This window comes from Zophobas morio, unplaced genomic scaffold (assembly GCF_036711695.1).
Source record: "Zophobas morio isolate AGI-343-1 ecotype UQ-CSIRO unplaced genomic scaffold, CSIRO_AGI_Zmor_V1 ptg000011l, whole genome shotgun sequence".
NCBI classification, from domain to species: domain Eukaryota; kingdom Metazoa; phylum Arthropoda; class Insecta; order Coleoptera; family Tenebrionidae; genus Zophobas; species Zophobas morio.
Window position 1 is genome coordinate 12,407,431 of NW_026972116.1, and position 20,450 is coordinate 12,427,880.

General features: G+C 34.2%; 1 protein-coding gene across 4 annotated transcripts in view; it reads left to right on the forward strand.

Annotated features, from left to right (window-relative positions):
* Nucleotides 1-20,450, forward strand: part of Jvl (javelin-like) — a 110,735-nt gene that overhangs the window by 50,453 nt on the left and 39,832 nt on the right. Inside the window, exon 1 of one of the 4 annotated variants that reach the window (XM_064053190.1) lies at nt 14,326-14,497. The exons of the other annotated variants lie outside the window; for them this stretch is intronic. Coding sequence (XP_063909260.1) covers nt 14,477-14,497 — 21 coding nt within the window. The 5' untranslated portion in view covers nt 14,326-14,476. Of the gene's footprint in view, nt 1-14,325; nt 14,498-20,450 lie in introns of those variants that run through there. 4 annotated transcript variants of the gene reach the window in all.

Here is a 20,450-nt window from a genome sequence, read left to right on the forward strand (position 1 = left end):
GAAAATATTCAAACCTCAAAAAGAGGAATGAAAACATGATTTACTCTTACTAATTCAACAACAAGAGGAAAATATTCTTAATTTTTTATAAAAATTATTTGGCTAACAAATTTTAAATTTTAATTTTGGCAAATTTTATTTTTTTATGATAAATCCTATAACTTAAAAAATATAGCTAATACCAATCACAGTGTAAGAATAAAAAAAAATGCCGCATAAGGTAATCGAACTCACAAGCTTCGCGTTGGGAGCAGGACACGCTAACCGATACTTCTTCAGGCAGAGTGAGTGCTCTGCATATAGGAGTATAAAATGTCGTTATTCAATTTGGAATTTTTTTGCGAAAATTTAGATGCTTAGAGGAAGAACTCAAAATGGATTCATGCACCACAAGTACAGGAGTATATTATTTTATAAAATTTCAATAACAATTACTAGACAGTTTTTTAGGTGTCATCATTAAAGTGTTAGTAGAGATGATTAGACAAATTTTGGGTAGCGTTTTACGATCCACCTGCTATTCCTAACAATCGATGCAGTAGTTTCGGAGATTATCTCTCCTATAACAATTGACACAGACGATGGCCAGATACACAGAAGCAGGAGACCAATTTTTTTGTACTCTAGGGAAACGTTGCGAAAACATGCTTTTGATGGACCCGATTTCAATACTTCCTTTGCAGCAGTTGTAACTAAGAACTATAAAAATAAGAAAGTTTCAGTAACAAAAAATGTGCAGGACAAACGGGTAAAATTTTCGTTCTGTACTCGAACAGCCACGGACGTTATATACCATGAAATAAAAGTACAGTGAAACCTCCGTATAAAATAGTATTTATTATTATTAATATAGTAGTCTTTTAATGTAAATAATGCTCCAAACAACGGACACGGATCGGCGCATTTTTAGTTATTTTCTTTGTAAAATTACCTCTTCACAACGGACAGGTAACAGGTAAAACGGTTAGACCGTACAATAAATTTTAAAGATTAGGCCAACAGATTCTTGGTACCAGGTCATAACTCTCTTCAAACCCACACTGCTCGTAATACGAGTAAATATGGGTTTTTCCCAAATAGCAAAGCTGGGGTGGTTTTGTTTGTCAAGTGTGAATGAACTTATAAAACATTATTATTTGAGCGTTTACGTGTAAAGCGTGTAACACGACCGCTAAGCAAAGAAATTTTTAAGTATTAGTGAAAAAAAAAGAAATTATCGACAATGCCGAGAAGTTCAAATTAAGCATTTGGCGACTCTCAGAAAAATTCACCGTACATGTTTAAACATAGTGCTTTCTTTACTTCGTGTCCTGAAACCTCTTGACAGCGGACCATTTGAGGTTCCCATAGGTGTCCGTTGTAGAGAGGTTTCACTGTATCCCTGTCGAGAAAGCTTCAATCTTAGATGGTTCTGCGAATATGCTTACATAAAATGCATAGTATTGGACCGGTCCCAGAGGTTCTCTACTTGGTAATTATTTTTAATGTCGAATAAAATAAACAAGCGTTTCAATGTTTTACTCTATGTTTATGGACGTTTTTGGATCAACCTTGTCGTTCCTAATTTTATGTCCTGTGGAGTAAATAACGCAAGTTGAGAACCAGAACTAGGAAAAACACATTTCCTATGGAGGGCCAGAAAAGACCTAACCTAACTGCACCTACAAACAGTTAACGCCCTTATTTCTATAAAGCCAGAACACTATTTGCAAATCCTTTTTAACCCCCGACACTAAAAGAGGGATGTTATAATAAGTACCCTTTAAAGCCTTTGTCTGCCTGTGTCTGTGGCACCCTAGTTCCCACACAGATGAACCGATTTCAATGCGGTTTTTATTTGTTTAAATGCTGGTTTAATCAGGTGGTTCTTTGCTAGTTTGATGATAATCACTTCAGCCATTTGAATATCATCAGCTCATACACAATTGGTGCAGGAAGGTGGTGATAGCGCTTCGACCGTTGCAGCGACGTAGGTCGGGATAGCGCGTCAGCCGTCGCCGCGACGAAGGTGGAGGTATCGGGTGGGCCGCCGGAGTGAATCTTAACTAACTTCATTGTTTCTAAAGGTTAATTGTTTTTTGTCGAGGTTTTTAAAGTTTTTAGTGAAAGATTACTTGAAATTAAAACTTTTTCAAGTTTAGATGCGTGTTTTCCACGAGAAAAAGGACACAATTGAACATCTGAACTCTACAGTTAATTTAATTATAAAATAGTAGTAGTATTAACCGAGAAAAACTTAAAACACTAGTAAGTACTCAAAGCGTTTTTCTTCACTTTTGTCTTAACTAATGCCACATTCGCAATTTATTAATCCCAGTCAACGTTAACGGAAAACCAACCTGTAGGCGTTAATAACAATTATTTCGCTGCAGTAATCACCAAAAGTGTTTTGTAAACTGTATTTGTACAATAGAAATCGGGGGTAGTACTTTTGAGGACATATAAAAAATATTTATACCAAATTTTACACACGTGAAATAATTTCTAATGTCCATTTTAATTGAGTACCTAGTTATTGTCTACATTTTGATTACGCTATAAGTAAGTTAATCGCTGCGGAATTATCATGTAATTTTGTGAACTCATTGCAGTGAAAGGCATGATTTGCTTCTACTTCCGGAACATCCGGTTTCGTGCATTATCCGTTTCAAGTATACTTGATAGACGTCTACGCTTGAGAGCTTTTTAATTAATCTAACTTTTTTTCCTTGATTTTGAACACTACATTGTGAGATGTACCTAGCCGAAGAATAATTTAACTTGTGTATATTTCTCACTAGGTCATAAACTAAATCATTGTTGGAGATTAATTGGGTTAATTAATTAGTTATATAATTGAAACAGATGTGTAATTGTATAAAATCGTTAACTATCATGGAAACGTTCTCATTGCGTAAAAGTTTCTTTTGTAACATTTCTTGTAATTGAATTAATTGATAAGTGCATGTTGCAGCAAAACAAAAAAAAGTTGCATGGTAATAAAAAATATCGTTCGTAGTTTCTAATCTTTTGTTAACATGTGATTCGTTCGTTTTTAGTTTGAATTTTTCTGTTTGAAACACGTAGCTCTTGCTTACTTTTTCTTTCTGAAGTGTGAACAGAGTGAACTAAGTAAGTGGAAGTAGCTTTTATCTGTGACGTAATGTAAAAGTAACATTTAAAGTAAGTAATCGGTTGCACAACTCCGATTATTTCCTCTTGTTTCGTCTCTCTGCAACTCTTCAAAGCATTTCCTTAATGACAATTAAATGCCACTTTTAATTTCTGAAATGTCTGTACTTTACAACAAATTGGAAATGAATTCCTGCAAGGAACAGAATCGATGATGAAATCACACGTGCGGAATTAAAATGTATTTAATCTGTCCAGAACTTTTGGAGCAAATCTGAGAAGAAGTGAGGAATCAAATTTTATTGACTTATCCAGGCACGTCAAATGATATTTCTTATTTCATCATTTCGAGAACAAGATTGCATTTGTATAGTTCATGTAGACAAAAATATGCAATTTTTACAAAGTAGTCATTATTAGTCATAAAAAAAGTTAACTGAAACAAATTTATGTAAATAGTAATTTGAGTTCGTTACTATGGATAAAGTGAACCGAAGTATAGAGCATGCATGTATGCAGTGCGCGTAGCGCACGTGTGTCGTGAAATTTCAAAGCAAATATGCGTTTAATGTGGTCCCACATGCATCTACGGAGACGCTATGCCAAAATCCTTCTTTGACTATCGCATCTCAATCTCTATTCTAAATAAATGACAGCAACATCTGTTGCCGAAACTTATAACATTTTCCATTTAAAAACGATAAATACGCATAATTGTGGGACGTTTATTTCGTGTTCCAATGTGGATTCGTTTAATTCGCATTATGCGCTGTTTTATCATATTACGTTTACTTACCTTTTAGTAATTTTTTACGCTAGATGATGCTGACATTACATTTTCAAGCGGGTAATCTAGAATGATAATATGCACTTTACATTTCTTCCAGTATAGTGCTGCATTGCCTTTATATTACATCACGTTTTCGCATAAGGCATTGTCCGGTCAATGAGATTACACAAAGATGAAGTTGCAAATTATAAACTCGAATTGAAAGTAACATACAAATATTTGTAGCGCCTTTACCATGAAGAATGAGTGAAATTAAATAGGTGTTTATGATTAATCTCTGTAATGTTGTATCAGATTCCCCGTCACTTTTATCATTTTTAGTTAATGGGAAGATACAATCTTGAATAGCCCACTAAGTTGTTTAATTATTGTTCTACCCACCATTACACTGTTCTTAACTTTAATTGGACGCAATTTGTTTGATTCGTCAAGCCAAATCAGCATTAAATTCGTTCCTCTTTATTTCTTGATGTTCTTTACAGTACCTTCACGGTATTTTTAGACACAATAATTCATTGCCAAACCGGTACTCACATGTGATAAGTTGGGTGTTTTATTATTAGTTATGCAGTGGCAATATTTAGTCAGCCTCAGGTGATATTTGCAATATCCTCCACAGTAGTATAACACTTTTATTACCAGTAATAACAGTTTATTACTGCATGAACTATCCATACGGTATGCACTATAGTGATCAATTTATTAAATTTTTCACAAAATCTGAAAGTAGTCTACAGGAAAAGTTAGGTTAAAGTTTAATAAGCAGCAATTTTAGCAACAGCTATGGTTAAAATACCTTCGCTGCTTCGTTGCTTATTCCCTTTTATATCCGCACTACAATAATTATAGTGTTGTCTTGCAATTGAACTCGCTTTCAGCCTAGCTTTTATTTGTGTGTAGGTCGACATTCATTTCATGTGCAAAGCTTGAACCAATTTCTTTGCGAAATTGGTGAAATCAGATCGTGTTCTATATTTTAGCACTAACACATGAGTGATATCACTTTTGTTGTATTTTTATTCCGTACGTCCCAGTTTCAAGTCTATGTAAATTTTAGAATGCAAGGCCGCGAACTTGACTAGCATTACCTGTGTGATAGCTTGCAGCGATTTATGAAGCTATATTAGGAATCTGCCTCCGAACGGTCTCGTCAAGTATTTAGCATCTCTGCAGACGTAACAGTAAATGAAGCAGCTTAGTTTTTGTGTTTTCGTCAACTGTGATATTAATCCACTAGTCTACAAGCAGTATAACAGATTTCAGACATGATTTAATTCCAAAACTTTCCCAAATTAACTAAACGCGGAAGCGTAACTCACGTCGTAAGTCGTCGCTCTTTCCACGGGGAAATTAATTTCTGCTAATTGTTAAACGATCTCATTTCCCTATTCATAAATTATTTTTATTCCAACGAAATGGACAAAGGAAAGTGTTTACATGATCAAACAGTGTGGAATATCAATAGCACGAAGCTCGTGGACCGTATCAGAGTACCCATACAATTTATCTTCTTACATGAAAGATTGATTATTGTGCGATCATAATAATTAACATTGTAGAAAGTAAATCATAATCTATTCCAACTTTCTGTGACAGTGCGCTTATTGTTTTATTGCGATAGTTGATGTGTTTTCATTTTCGTTTCCTTCATCATCCGAGAACGAAATATCTAATCAAGAACCAAGATTACAATCGTTCGCCTTGATTAATAATTAGTAATTTATTATGCACGTCAACCGAGAGTAATTTTGCTTGATTAGTTGATTTGTTGATTAAAGATACGTCTGGTATGTTTTTCTAAGCAAGATTGGAAAATCGCATTGTATAAATCCGAGCCGCTTTTATTCCGTTCGTTTTTTAAACAGTGCTAGACATAAACCGAGTTTTTGTTGTAGCGTTTCTGTTGCCAACCTGTGAGAATAGAAGCATTATCTCGTTGGCCGTTCTGCACGATCTGAATTACAGGAAGACAGGGAGTTTGCTGAGTCACCCAGGTTAAGTTAGTAGTTATCATGAAGTTTCATGACCTCGAACTTATCGTGAAAAAGTGATGGATAAGTAATCACGGGTTTCAGTAAATAAAAGGTCACTCAGTTTCTTCAGAAACCCTGAAATTAATGGAATAATTACGTTGTTATTTAAGTTCGTTGTGTTTTGAACAACGAATTGGTAACCACCTCATTAGTAAAATTTTCATAATTGGTCGGATAATGTTCTAAAGGTGGAATAATTATTTTCTAAATTTGGAAAGTGATACAAAGGTCGTGTCAGTTTTTTTTGAGGAATAGTGGGTGCTATTTTCAGCATATTATTAACAGATTCTTGGTAGCACCTACGCTAGTTTCAAATGGACGCTATTATGTGTGAGGAGTATACATTTTGGGAATTTTAACATCAATTTCTCTGTAGGCGGCACTAATGATTTTTATACTTGTTACAGAAATGGGCAAAATTGTCTACAAAATTAAAGCTGAAATTCCACGGAATGCGGCTCGGTGTTTACGGCACTTCAAAACGTCAAATGTTTGAGTTTGAACGACAGAACACAAAAAACTTAAAAATAGCATTTGAAATAGCCCTAGAACATAATATTTTGAACGTTTTTCAAAAGGACTAAATATTCATATGTACATGTTATTGTAAGATTCATTCAAATACTTCGTAACATTATTTGTGTGTCATCTAATCACAGGTGTACATTTTTGATAATATTAAATCTCGTTCCTGAAAGAATCCTTTAATAAATAGGAAACTGAATAAAACAGAGTTTACATAAAAAACCAGCACGAATACTGTGCGTTAATATTTGATCCTATTAAACAGTAACGTGTATTCAACCTACATAAAAATTGGTCTCTGAGGACAACGAGGGGAGAGCAATATCTAATTTAATTTCGGTTATTGTAACCTAATTTGGTTTCATTATGACATGATCAAACGTAAATGGATGAGTTGTTGGAAACACCACTTAAATTATGACTCCGTTTGCATGCGTTGTATTGAGCCACACTTCCTTATGGATAATTAATTTTTTTTAGTAGTTTCAGTTCCGAACGAATTTGTATCAACTTTACAACAGTTGGTATCTTCCTAGAATGTCAAAACGTAATCAGATTTGAAAAAATGGTTCCCCAATAAGAATATTTCTAATAATTTTTTAGGAACACTAAGTTAAACGTCAAATATACAAAGATTCTCATCTCAACCGCATGGTCAACAATTTTTCAAAACTACTACCTGCACAGGAAATGATCCCAATCAATTTCTATCGTAAAATTGATGGCAGCACCTCCAGTTTCACCGGATGTGAAAATGACTCCTTTAATATGACTTTGTTAAAACCTTTTTTAAAAAACACGTGTCCATAAGGAACTAATATGAAATTTATAATTTACAATATTAACGTTCTCCGTCTTCGAAAATTTCCCGGAAATGTTTCATATGAAAGTGGTCGAAATGTGCAAACCATTTTCAGATTTAATGCAGCCAATTTCAAGAGTTGTTGTCCATTTACTTTTGACGTTACAGCCGTGAAAAATATAATTCCGCGCAATAATAATTGCGCGGAATTATATTTTTCAGTAATAGTAATAACTTTCCGAGGGTAAAGTAAATTGTAGGTATAGTAGACTCAATTGACTTGTACTTAGTAAAACTTCACAGCCCCATTAACGAACAGTAGAGGACAACTGTTTTTTCCTTGTTGGAGGAAAGGCCCTGGAGATTTTATTAAAACCAGAATCCTACTTTGCTCTTCTACAAAGAAAGAAATTAGTACCGTCATTTCATAACGATGTTCAGTAAAGGTGGAGCCCGTCATCTGAGTACAAAAAAATGACGAACTAGTCCAAAAAAGTGACGAGTGAGCCAAAAAACTAATTTTGACATGTTAGTATAAAAAAGTGATACTTCATTGACGTGATTAGGGACGTAAAACAAATAGATTTGTAATGGTTGGCGAAAAAAATGTTTGAAACGTGTCCCACCAGTTATTATTATTTTACGTCTTTTAATTTAAATAGGTTTAAAGGTACGATTTCATTACATAATTATATGGCTATATCGTGGTCTGTGAAGCAATAAATCATAATATTGTCTTACCCTTGTAACATGTAACGTCACTACAAATTAATGGGTGATCTCTTGTTGCAGTTTTCGATTTATTTCTTAAAAAAAAATTCTATAATATAAACTGAAATTCCAGAAAAACATGAAAAAAACGCATCCGTACACGACAAACTATCATGTTGGGTCTAAATTTTTAGGAATTCTGAAATTAGCCTCAGATCGCTAAATTTTGAAATTTTTACACGTTGCTGTTTATGATCATGTCAAATTCGACTCATAATGTTATATTATTATTTATAATCATAGTGTACATTTAATGACAGTCATGAAAATTGAATAAATTTGCAACTAAAAACTCGTATGGAAAGGTCAGTTAAAAAAATGGTACATTATTTATGTTTTTATTTCACAACTTGTTTATTGTAGCGACAAACAATGTCTTGACAAGACATTGTGATTTTCTAGTAAATGATTAACTTTCCACTCAACTTCCTTGCGGAATTTAACACTTACAATAATAGCTGCCTTACAAACAACAAGTAAATAATATCTAATGCTTAATAAGAGTATTTCTTTCACTTCTGTTTTTCCTACTTTGGTGTACATTTCATGGTTAACCAACTGTGCTTTCAGTGTCCACCTGGCCAAAGGTGTGATATAAACCAATAAATCTTTATCATGAACAACCTCTGATGACGCGATATGCAAAATAGGTCATTTCCGCAATACATTTGACTTACTGTCAAAACGACTAATGTATCTAAAATTGAAATATCGCAAATCCTTGCCTAAACAGAATTGTGATTAATGGTTTCTTTCGAATGGATCTCCACCGGGGCTATTGTCTCAGTGTGTCATACCAGATAATTGCACGTACACCAATAATTGCGTCACTCTATGTAAATGATTCGAATCGAGAATAATGAGCAACAGTTGCAGCAGAACCGTCTACACCGAATGCATTTCCTGATGTTAATAAATTGCCACATGGTGAGTGCTCAAAACCACCATTAGTTTAATTGTAAGGCAGTTAATCTGCACCGAAGCAGGTGGGAACATCTACCAGAAGAAGGATTGGAAGAGGTTAAATTTTGCTCGTTAAATTAACGAGGTATCATCAGCTCCGAAGGTAGTCGCATCACTTTTGTTCCGATGCAATTCACAACTGGTTCAAGACGATCGTCCGCATTATCCTGACGGTTTTAATTGAACACATGAACTCTTTGGTCATGACGGATATCCTAGTTCTATTTGCGGTGTAGAACGATTAGGGTGTCGTGCAATTCCTCGTTTTTGTTCTAATTACATAGGCGATCGGAACGTATAATTTACTAATTTACTAGGCAATTTAAATAAAATTAAGAACAGATGCTGTGGAGGAGGGTGATCATTAGTCGTGGCCTACACACGTGTGGATCTCTTGGCTTTCGGGTTGTATCAAGTTATTATCTTTCTTGTAGGAGGAACATTAAACCAACATTATACAACCGATCCTCGATTCTTTCTGACGTAAAAAAAGTTATTAAAACCGACAATTGCGTTGGTCAAGGTAACGTCCTCGGGACTAGGTATCATGTATCGACGAAGAAAATCGGTTTTCTGTGTTACACCGTAAACGACGACACACAATTAAATCAGCTTTCAAAACCTTCATCCTTGCAGGTTTACCATAAATAGTACATTTTCACTGCATCGTTCTTGTTGAATTTGTAAAAAACTGCCTGACCTTTTCAGTGTTCACACGCGAATCGATTCTTGAACACCTTTCGACTCGATTAATTTTAAGTGGACAAAAGAAAGTACGATGAAGTAGTCGATAAATCACAGAAGACAAAAGAAATTTGTCTGTGAGCTATTATTGACCTGTGACACATTGTGCATATGCAAATGCATTCCTGGTTTATTTTCGCCGAGGGGTAATTTTGTTCGGTTTGCGCTTTGTTTGGTTTTACTTACAGAGAAAATCGCTCGCGGTGGCAGTCATGCGAAAAGTGCACAGCAGTAAAAGCACCTATTTTTCTCCCTTGTTGGTAAAAGGTCCGTAATAGCAGTGTATGGGATATTTTAGAGTAAATATATCATTTTTGAATTGTAAGATCAAAAGGTGAATTCATGCAAAGAAACTAGCAATAAAGCGCATTTTCTCGGAGGCTAGCATTTCATTGTATTATTTACAGGAAATGGCTTATTGTGGTAAAATCTAATATTAACGAGGGACTTATTATTGGCACGATTATAAAGCATATAGCGTATGTTGTTTAAATTTTCTTAATTTATACTGCTATTGTGGATTCTAATGAAACGGATTCTAATTTATTCTATTCTGTATTAATAAAATTATTAAACCATGAACACATAGAACAATGTACAGACTTATGGTAAATTTTACTATTATGCTTAATTTCAGAGATAATTGATACAATTAAAGTTTAACTGACGTTGAAGTTCATCAACATGTTGATGGTCGGTAAGATGTGGATTTTATCAACATCTCACATGTGAATATCAAAAATTGACTTTTATCATTATTTTCAAAACAAATGGTGAAAACTAAAGATCCCGGAGTCGTTAGCTAAATTTAAGACCAATGAGAAATTTCCACTAAACTTAAAAATACTGTTGTCCTGAAAACGTCTGATATCCTAGAGCAGTATCACCATCCCGAGTATAAATATAAAATTGTCAGTTTAAGGAATGTTTAATGTTCTCTCGACGTTTCACAACTTGTAGAATACAAAAATGTCGGTCTGTTTTTCGAAATGTGAATATGTATGTTGGCCATTTCATAAGACGGACGATTTTAGGCCTACCTTAAGATTGTCGTGAAGAGAGTAAAACACTAACTAAAATTTGGTGGACCACCACCTTAAAAAAAATTGTGACGTCAGTTTATATAACATATATATACCATTCTTCTCTACCTAGGGTTTAATAATGGTAAATGTTATCTAAATTTCATAAAATAACATACTTTTATACTTGTGATTTATGAATCCGCTTTCACCTGTTATGATAGAGCAGAAAACAAGAGGTCTCCCGTTTCCGTCTGTCTAGCTATCGAATAAATGTTATCTAAATTTTATAAAATATTATTTCCTTTCATTCTATTTTAGCAAATACTCGAATCTAAGAAAAAGAAATGCAAAATTAATCCCCGTCCCCTTTTAGAGATGATTAATAAATTTTATATTACCAAGCAGTAGAATCTAAATAAAAATTAAAAAAAAAAACATCCACCACTTGTTTCTTTCAAGGACTAATTTTATTGCGGTAAATATTTACTGGAATGTAAACACAAAAAATTAGCCCAACCCACCCACCCCTTCTCTATTTCAAGGACTAATTTTATTTCCTTTCATCATATTTTAGCAAATACTGGAATTTAACAAAAAGAAAAGCAAATTTAATCCCTCTACCCCTTTAGAGGTGAATAATAAATTTTATATTACCAAGCAGTAGAATTTAAATAAAAGTTAAAAGAAAAAACACCCATCCGTTCTCTGTTTCAAGGACTCGTTTTATTTAGTTTTATTCATGGAGGTAGAATATTACTTCCATGTTTTTATTTTGGCAAATATTTACTAGAAGGTAAACACAACAAATTAACTTACCATTAATAGACATCCAGATTTTTCAGTAATGTGTACCTTTTTTTTTATAAAAGTACACACCGTAAGGCAGATGTTTTGAAACAAAAAGAAAAAAAATAATCAAAGCTCCCATAACCGCTACTATTTTTAGTGAAATATGTAGGGTAAAATTTCATTAATTCCGGTATTAATAATAATAATGTGGGTTTGGGAATCTCTATAACTGATATCATTACATCATATATGCCACACCAATTAATAGCAGGCACGAGTTCGATCTTGTTTACTTAATTTCAGTATTCCCAAAATGAAACCAACTTTGGCCAGTGACAAACCCTCTAAAACAATAAAGGGTGGGTGGGTGGTGCTAGTACTTGCTAAGATATTACTGAACAATATTAGGTGTGCAGTCACTTGCTTGTAATATAATTTGTAAGAAAAAGTTAAACTTATAATATTGTAGAAAAAAACTAAACTTAGCCGCGCCCACCTCTTTTTTCCATTTCACTGACTTATTTTATTTATTGTAAAATGGGAATTGAATTCTCTTTTGACAAACGGTAGAATCTAAGTAATCAAAGTAAGTAAAAAGTGGCCCCGCCTACCCTACTCCGTTTTGACCCTGGTATGCTTATTTAACACCGGCCTAATATTTTCTAGATACTTTGTTTAATAACTGATCTGTTTTCTTACCAACGGTTTAATAGATTTGCCTAAGATTCTAATAAAATAATAATGTTGTCATTAATTAACAGCATTAAGAGTATTTACTAGAATGAAGAGGGGGTGGATGGGCGGGGCTAATGTTTGCTTATAAAAGACTCAGTAAGGAAAAGTTAAATTTGGCCCCGCCCACCCACCCGTCCGTTCTCTCTTTTTTTCCTTCTGAAATTTGAAATAAATTTTTTATAGAAGAAATTACTTTTTAGTTCTTTATATAAAACAATTACGATTAGCGCTTTTTTTACCTTTTTCACATCCTCGGTTCTCATAGTTTCCACTCTCATTCGACAGAAGAATATATTTATGTCGCAGTGGAAATGAAAACAGTAGACCATCAATGCTACCATTTCGTAGATCCATTCGAAACGTATACAAAATTGTTCCTTAAAGAAAATATGACAAGAAAAATTTGTTTATTTTTTTAATTTATTACGACCTTTTGTTATAATTTTTTACTCAGTTTTGTTAATTAAGATTTTTGTTCGAAGTGGTACATGCTTTTGTTGACATTTGATGTTGGTAATCGAAAACTGTAATCCAATGGTTTCCAGTTTAAAAATAGCGAAAGTTGTAAACGTTTAGGTAAATTTGTTAATTTTTTTCAGTGCTTTGTATATAAAAATAATTGATTTGAAAGTATCATAAAAATCTGCACATTTTCGAAAATCGATCATCATCTTTGTTAAAAAATAGACGTTTAACATTAAAAAAAAGTAAAGCTGAAAATGTGATTTAAGTGCAGAAGAAGCACTATCTTAATTATTTTTTCTTCTTAATTATAACCTTGTGTAAGAATCGCATACCACATAAAAGTAATCAGCGCATCAGTAAGCTTTTTACTTTTATTAATAGTATGTTGCAATATGCATTTTGTTATCCCATAAATCTTTACTTTTACAGACCATTAACATCTACGAAAAATATACAAACACATCAAGAGTTTTAAGCTCCCGTTGTTGATTATTAAAATATAAGATTAATGGTTACAATAACCACTTAACTTGTTGATGTATGTATCTATAGCGTTTTATAAGGCGATACTGAATGTATTCATTCGAGATAAATAGACCCATGAATCATTTATAAATGTGCCATGTCACTAAAGAAAACGACCAGAAAAATTAAATAACTACATCAAGGTTAGAAATCTCCATAACAAGACCAGAAAAATGTTTAAACTCGAACGAATGAAAGTCAATATTTCCTCTGAATACGAACAATCTGTGACTCCTCTTCCCCAGTTTCGAATGCATTTCCATATGTCGTTCTGGTTTCATGAATCATGGATTTGTTTATCTTAGGCCATTCCCCGCATTAGTCAGATGGTGTCGATTCTAATAAGCATTTTGATATACGATTGCGATATCAAGATCCAAATGGCCGTTTTTAGTTTTAGTTGTTTACTCTTAAAAAATTGCGAATGCATCAGCAGTTTTTTTTAATAAGATTCGGATTTATGATTAGCCTTTTTATTATCCCGTTGTGTGTTAATGAGCAGCCATCATTTTCAATGATCCTTTTGCAAACGAACCAGAAGGTTAATTTTAATAATAGTGAAGATGGAGGAGATTTGAGATTTGGAAAGATAGCAATCGACTACCAACTGCTACATTAATGTTAGTATTGCGATAATACCATAATAGCCCTAGACTCTTGTGGATGGAATAAAAACACGCTTCTCAGAGTTAACCGAAATTACGCTAGCCAACAGATGGTTACCATTCCACATACAATGTAACTTGTTGATTGTTACATGTGAAAAAATGGCCGAAATTTTTTTTTGATTTTATGGTACTAGTTTCGACATGGTATTATTATATCGTCAAAAATTTTGGTAGCGCAATCATTTATGTGCTTTTTTAGTAGCCGGTCTGTTAATCCTCCCGCCTCGTTATCTCCCACTTGTCCACGCAGTGTGTTAAATTATGAGTTTTATTCTTACCTACCTTGGTACTCGCTGCCTCTACTACTTCAGCAACGGCGAATATTTTGCGCTACCTAAACGCTCGCTTTACTCTCTGCTTTCAGTTGTCGTCCGTCATGCCTCCGATCATGATTTGTGCTTTGCTGTTCGAGGGGCATCAACCTCATTCTTTACGAAATCTTCTGTTTATAGTGTTATGTCTGCCATGACTGATGATTCTTACATGTGCATTCTGTAATTCGGTCTATTTCGGCGGTGTGGTCTAGGCTGATGAGGATCTGCTACAACGTGGTGTGTATATTTTGTTTTGCTACTTTTTTTCCTCATTCACTGAGGCCGAATGAAGGAAAGTAGTTCAAGTGTTACGATTATTTAAACACTTGTTCTCCACATGGGTTAAATAAACAAATATTTGTGGGTGTGTATGTGTCATCTTTTTAGGCCCGATTTCGAAGAGTTAGTGACCTTTTGATAGTGCTATAATAAAGATTTAAAGCTTTGCGAGTGCTTAATAGGTTACTGCTCGTTTGTGAGTGACAATGAAGTAATTAATCTGTTTATCAGTGTGTCATATCCACATCCTGATAATACATTGATATACAAAATTACTCGTGTTGATGCAGTTGTCACAGATGTGTTTGTGATTTCATTAATAAAAATTACCAAACTTATATAAGAGAATGGGAACGACAATCAAATAGATTCAGGTTTGTTTGTAGGTAATTAAGATTTGGATGTAGCCAAGGTGAAATACCAAGCCAGTTACGTGTATTAAAAGGATCACGTCGAAAATAATTAGATTATTGTTCAAAACTGTGGAATAGATAAGGTTTACGTGTCGGTGTTCATGTCGACTAATTATATTTAATAAAGTATAATTATACGTCTAATTGATGTATTTATATAAATCGGAGAACGTGCATTTTTCAAATGGTAATTTGTGTTCTCACCGATTGACGTCAATATAATCGCATTGCTCTGAATTTCTTTACTATACAATCAAAATCACAATTTTAAGTTTGTAAGCACTGATACTTTTAAAACATCAACAAACTAACTGTTAATCATTCAACACGCTATTAAATTAGGCAGTTAACATTTTGACCTACTTTTTTGATCTTGCGGCGGATCGCACTTAATTTACATATCAGATTTGTACTACAAAATCTATACTAGGTATTCAACTAGACCTCCTTACGACCGCGTGTAAAATAACTATGTGCTGTGTAATATTCCAACAGGTTGAACCGCAATTCATTCGTTGCTATGCTATTTCTGTAGTTTCTTAAACTTAATGTCTCACCAGCGTCGGAAAATTAAAGCAGACAATATTATAAAAGTCGCTCACTGTAATAAGAGATTTTACACAATAGTTGAAATGTGCAACAATTGGCTATGCGAAATTTGTAAGACTATAGTGATGACAATTTGATTGTGGTTGTAGTTTACAACATTCAACCTCTTTAATACAGAAAGTTGTATTTATAATTTTTTGTTTTTCAGATTGGTTTGAATTTCTTTGGACGATCTGGTTTTACTCTGATACTGTATTTATCATCCTTATATTGTGTTACTCATGTCATCTTGTATTCCCGATGCTTGATGGATTTATCGTAATATTGCTTTAACTGATGGCCTCATTTGAGTTCACTCTCCTGTGATTTGTAGTAAAACGCTTCCGAACGAAAAGTGATTTTTGTTTTTCTCTTTATTCGTGATCGGATTACCATCTACCAATTCGAATGAGAGAGGTCGTTTCTAAGAAAATAACGCAGTATGACTTTAATAGCCTTCTTAAGTTAAAAGTTTTCGGATGCTTCCAAGTTTAATAATACGCTTTTGTTTAGTGATCCTAAAGTTTACGTATTTGAGGTCGTGGAAGAAGTTAAAAAAAATGTAAACAAGATTTGTAGCTTTCGCTCGAACGAAATAAGATTGTTTTTAAGCTTTAAGAAAAAAGTTGTAATAAGAAATACTTACTGTTTACAATGCACGATGATTCACAAAAATCATCCTCTTAATAGTTGGCGCTGAACGAAAAAGCAGCTCCAAATGAGACTTTTTTTTGGTGGCGATATTTGTCATCATCGGTTATAAAAATTGAGCGAACTTTTATTTGTCTACGACATCCAACTTTTTTTTAATGATACCCTATATATTTTTAGAGATTTCTGTACAGCTTTTTTGAATTCATTAATGTTTCATATTTTAATCACCCATAATCTGCCACTACCTTTGATTTGAATGCATTATGTTACGAAAACACAATCTGTTAACTTGTTTATTTTCGGTTTGGAGTGCACTTCTCCACCATAGGAGACGAATTGAGAATTGCTCCAAAAATATTAATACTTTGATAAAACGCAAAGATATGCCTAATCTCAAGTGAGTTTTTCCATTTGAAAATAATCAGATCAACATTGCAGTAAGGACACGGTCTTCTTTTAGTAGGTACTAGCCCCGCCCACCCACCCTATCTTTTCTTAGAGGATATGTCATTTGCAAAATCGATCTTATTTTAGCAGGTACTAACCTTGCCCACCCGCCCTCTGTTTTCTTAGAGGGATCTCATTAGCCTGAATCAATCTTATCGTAGCAGGTACTAGCCCTCTAAGAAAATAAAGGGCGGGTGGGCGGGGCTAGTGTTTGCTAAGATAAAACTTATATTGTCAGATGGCATACCTTCGAAGAAAATAATGGGTGAGTGGGGGGGGGGGCAATACTTGCTAAATGAAAACCAACAGCTTGTATTAATAATAATATACAACGATTAATAACTACTGGTTGTTTTGGTTATTGTCCTAAAAAAAAATAAAAAATGGATTTCAGTCACCATCGTTCCTAAGAAATCAGAAAATTAGCCGGCGTTATTCACGCATTAGGTGAACAATTTTATTTTTATAATTTTTTTGGGACTTCCGAAACCCAATAACATAACGTACTGAAGAGTTAATCCACCATTATCCAGACACCCGGTATATTTAAAAATGGAATAGTCCATTTTAATGGAATATATCCTATTTCACTCTCTTAATTTCCATTCTCTAACCCTTTGAGGAATTCGTACATATTATTATCCAACATTATGCGGAAGAACGTCTAAAACTATGGCCTGTAACAGATTCGACATACATATACCAAAAAATGTATTGTATTTATTTATTGCGCCAAATGTACATTTTTGTAGTGTGATTAACAAATGTTCTTTTTCTAGATCGTAGCGTCAAATGCCCCCGATAGAAATAAAAAATATTTGCTTTTTCGATTGTTGGTTGGTTATTCGGTAGGTTCTTGTTTTTTGATCACCAGTTTTTTCACCTTGATCTTCTATATGGTGACGTCGTATTTCAACTAATTCGTCAGAGGAGTTTCAGAAACAGGTGCAAATTTTTCACAGTTTTTTCAAGGAAGTGGCAACTAATTATTTCCACAAGAAATTACTGTTCTACTTTATCGTTTCAAAAATGCGATTACCGACCTTTGTATTTTAACTGCTGTTGAAGTTTTCAGTATAATACGAATATTTGGACTTTTCCTCTCTCTTCCTTGTTCCACACTGTAAAATAATAAATTCTCTGTCTGCCATTTCCTTGTATTTCACAGGTAGTAGAGCAGGGTTGCAACAATTGCCACTTCACAATCTCCAACGGAATGTTTTCCTTATCAGAAGTACATTCCCCGATTACTAAAGAAGCAAAAAGTGTAGCGTATATTTAAATAAACCAGTGACATTTTTTTACAAATTAAATTTGTAATCTTTGATGCTTTGGTTAGGGGGTTATTACAGTCTGTTGGTCTTCTATTAAATGTGTCTGAAGCAGAATAATGTTAATTAGACACACCCTACAATTTTGCGTTTTTAACAGTACGACCACACTTATAAATTATTTAATATTCTAATAGATATAATAGACACTTCTGACAATCAGTTAGTTCTTATAAAGCCATCGTTTTCAACCTTTCCAGCTACGGAATCCACAAAGAAGCGGAACGTTTTGCCGGAATCATAGTTATTCCATAATCTATAATTGTACGGTCAAGTACTAGGTATTTCAGTTTTTCTGTGATTGTGACTAAGCTCTTGTAAGAAACTAACATAAATTTATCGGCATTAATTAAAAAGTAAATGTTGTTCACATTTCGACATAATCTGTGTATTATTATTATTATTATGGTGTATATCCTATTCGTAAAAAATATATGCAAATATTGTATTGATATTCATATGGTAATAATGTCATGTAATTTTTCCCAATATAATCAATCAATCAACTTTTTACTCTTATGAAACGTTATAATTTTTTTCTTTGTGTTTCACTTTGTATTGAATGTTATGGTGATCGTTTATGTATGTATTTTACTCTTAACAGATTTTGACCTGGTAGATACGCTATCTACGATCTCTGTAAAATACAGTGATTCGCAATGTAAAATAAATCTGCTAATGGTCACGCTGTAGTCCTCCACCAGTCTCTTGGGTGATAGTGAGACGAAAACAGCAATGTCACGCTCTTAGCGTGCACAGAAGTAACTTCTCACTATCACAAACTTTATCGGCTTTTTGGAGTCGTAACTTTGACCGATTTGTTTTTATTTTCTTTACACAAGGAATTCTTTTTCCGGAATCTTTTACACTCGCTTCTCACTCAGTTTGTTAAAAGTGAAGAAAACAATAGCATCCATTAGAGACGTTTAGTGCTATGAAAATATCCGCGTTTAATTTCGTAGTAACTTTACATAACCCAGTTTATCGTTTTTTGACTTTTACACGTCTTAAGCATCTTCATGATTTACACCGTTTGGAAAACCTCCAGATCGCCGCCGTTAAACTCGATCTCCCCTGTTTATGCCAGACGAGTATAACGAGCGACCACGCCGCAAATTTACGGATGACAATTCTTCCGCTTTTGCCTGGCGGCGTAATGGCAATCGATAATTAAACGTAATCGTTGTGTACAAATAACGTAAAAGCTAATTCTGGTTGTAAAACCGCAGCCCACGCATTCATGATTGAACCTGTAGGTCGCAGACGAGGTCAATACTTTCGTATTAATCCCGAGCGGCAATTATAGGAAGTTGCAATATGGTATGACAGACTTTTTTGCTCTAACGATGACCCACTTTTTTCGGTTCTGAGACACCTACAGTGCGATTTGTCGAACACATGGCAAGCGTCGATCGGTATCGCTTTCGTTTTTATTGTCGGAGATAATTGTGGTTTTAGATTTTACCCTAACAGTGTCACTCTCACCTTGCAACGCCGTAACCTAATTAGCATGGAGTGCGTTGCAAGCGTCACGTGACCGAAAGTGTCGATATCCATCGAACGGATTTCATGGCGCATCAATTCGACGTGGAAGTGAATATTCAAGGATAATAATCTGGAGGAAAGTCGCAATGCAAGACGAATTAATTGCGTCGATCATCGTTGCTTAGGGATAGAGTATTTTGTTCTAGCGGTGATTGTGTAGCAGTTGTTTATCGACTGTGAAATAAGAAAGGAAAACTCATTGCATAGTTTTATTGTCGTTGCAGACGTAAAATCACTTTCTTCGACTGTAAAATTTGACCTGGGGTTGAATTAATGCCTGTCATCAACTTCTTCAAGACTCACCGGTCTTTACAGATGTAGTCGACCGAAAACTACACGAAGAACTACACGACACTTAAGTCGTTTGAGTGGATTCGGTTGCATCCATTTGCAATTTTGTCTAGTTTATACGAGGCGTATGCTTTGGCCTTCCGGGGAAAGCTGAACCTACGTCTAGAAGATCTAAATTTTTACAGTTTGATTGTTATTAAAGAGTAACCGTGGGCGAATTATATGGGATGTTCCCACCCACCCTCCTCCAATTTAGCGCCGTTATGCAAGACCTTTGCGGTTTTACTACCATCTAAATTATTGTCTTGTTTTTGACACATCATTCGTTACCTTCTGCACTTACATGAGTTAGAACAAATAAACGATAACATCAACGACACCAGAAGACCATTAGATGCAGTTCAAGCAGAGCCAATTATAAAGTCCTTGCGGCATTCTGCATAGAATGGCTCGTGCCATATTTCAACACGAGTCAAACGCCACAAGAACTTTTCTCATCCTACCTACTGGAAACATTTCATGCATGTTCATTACGTTGGGAGAACTTTGTAGTAGCAGCCGGCTGTTTAAAAAGAAAAATTTATTGCATAAAATTTCGTTGAAATGTGTAGCCGGAATGGAATTTCAGATTCTTTAATGAAT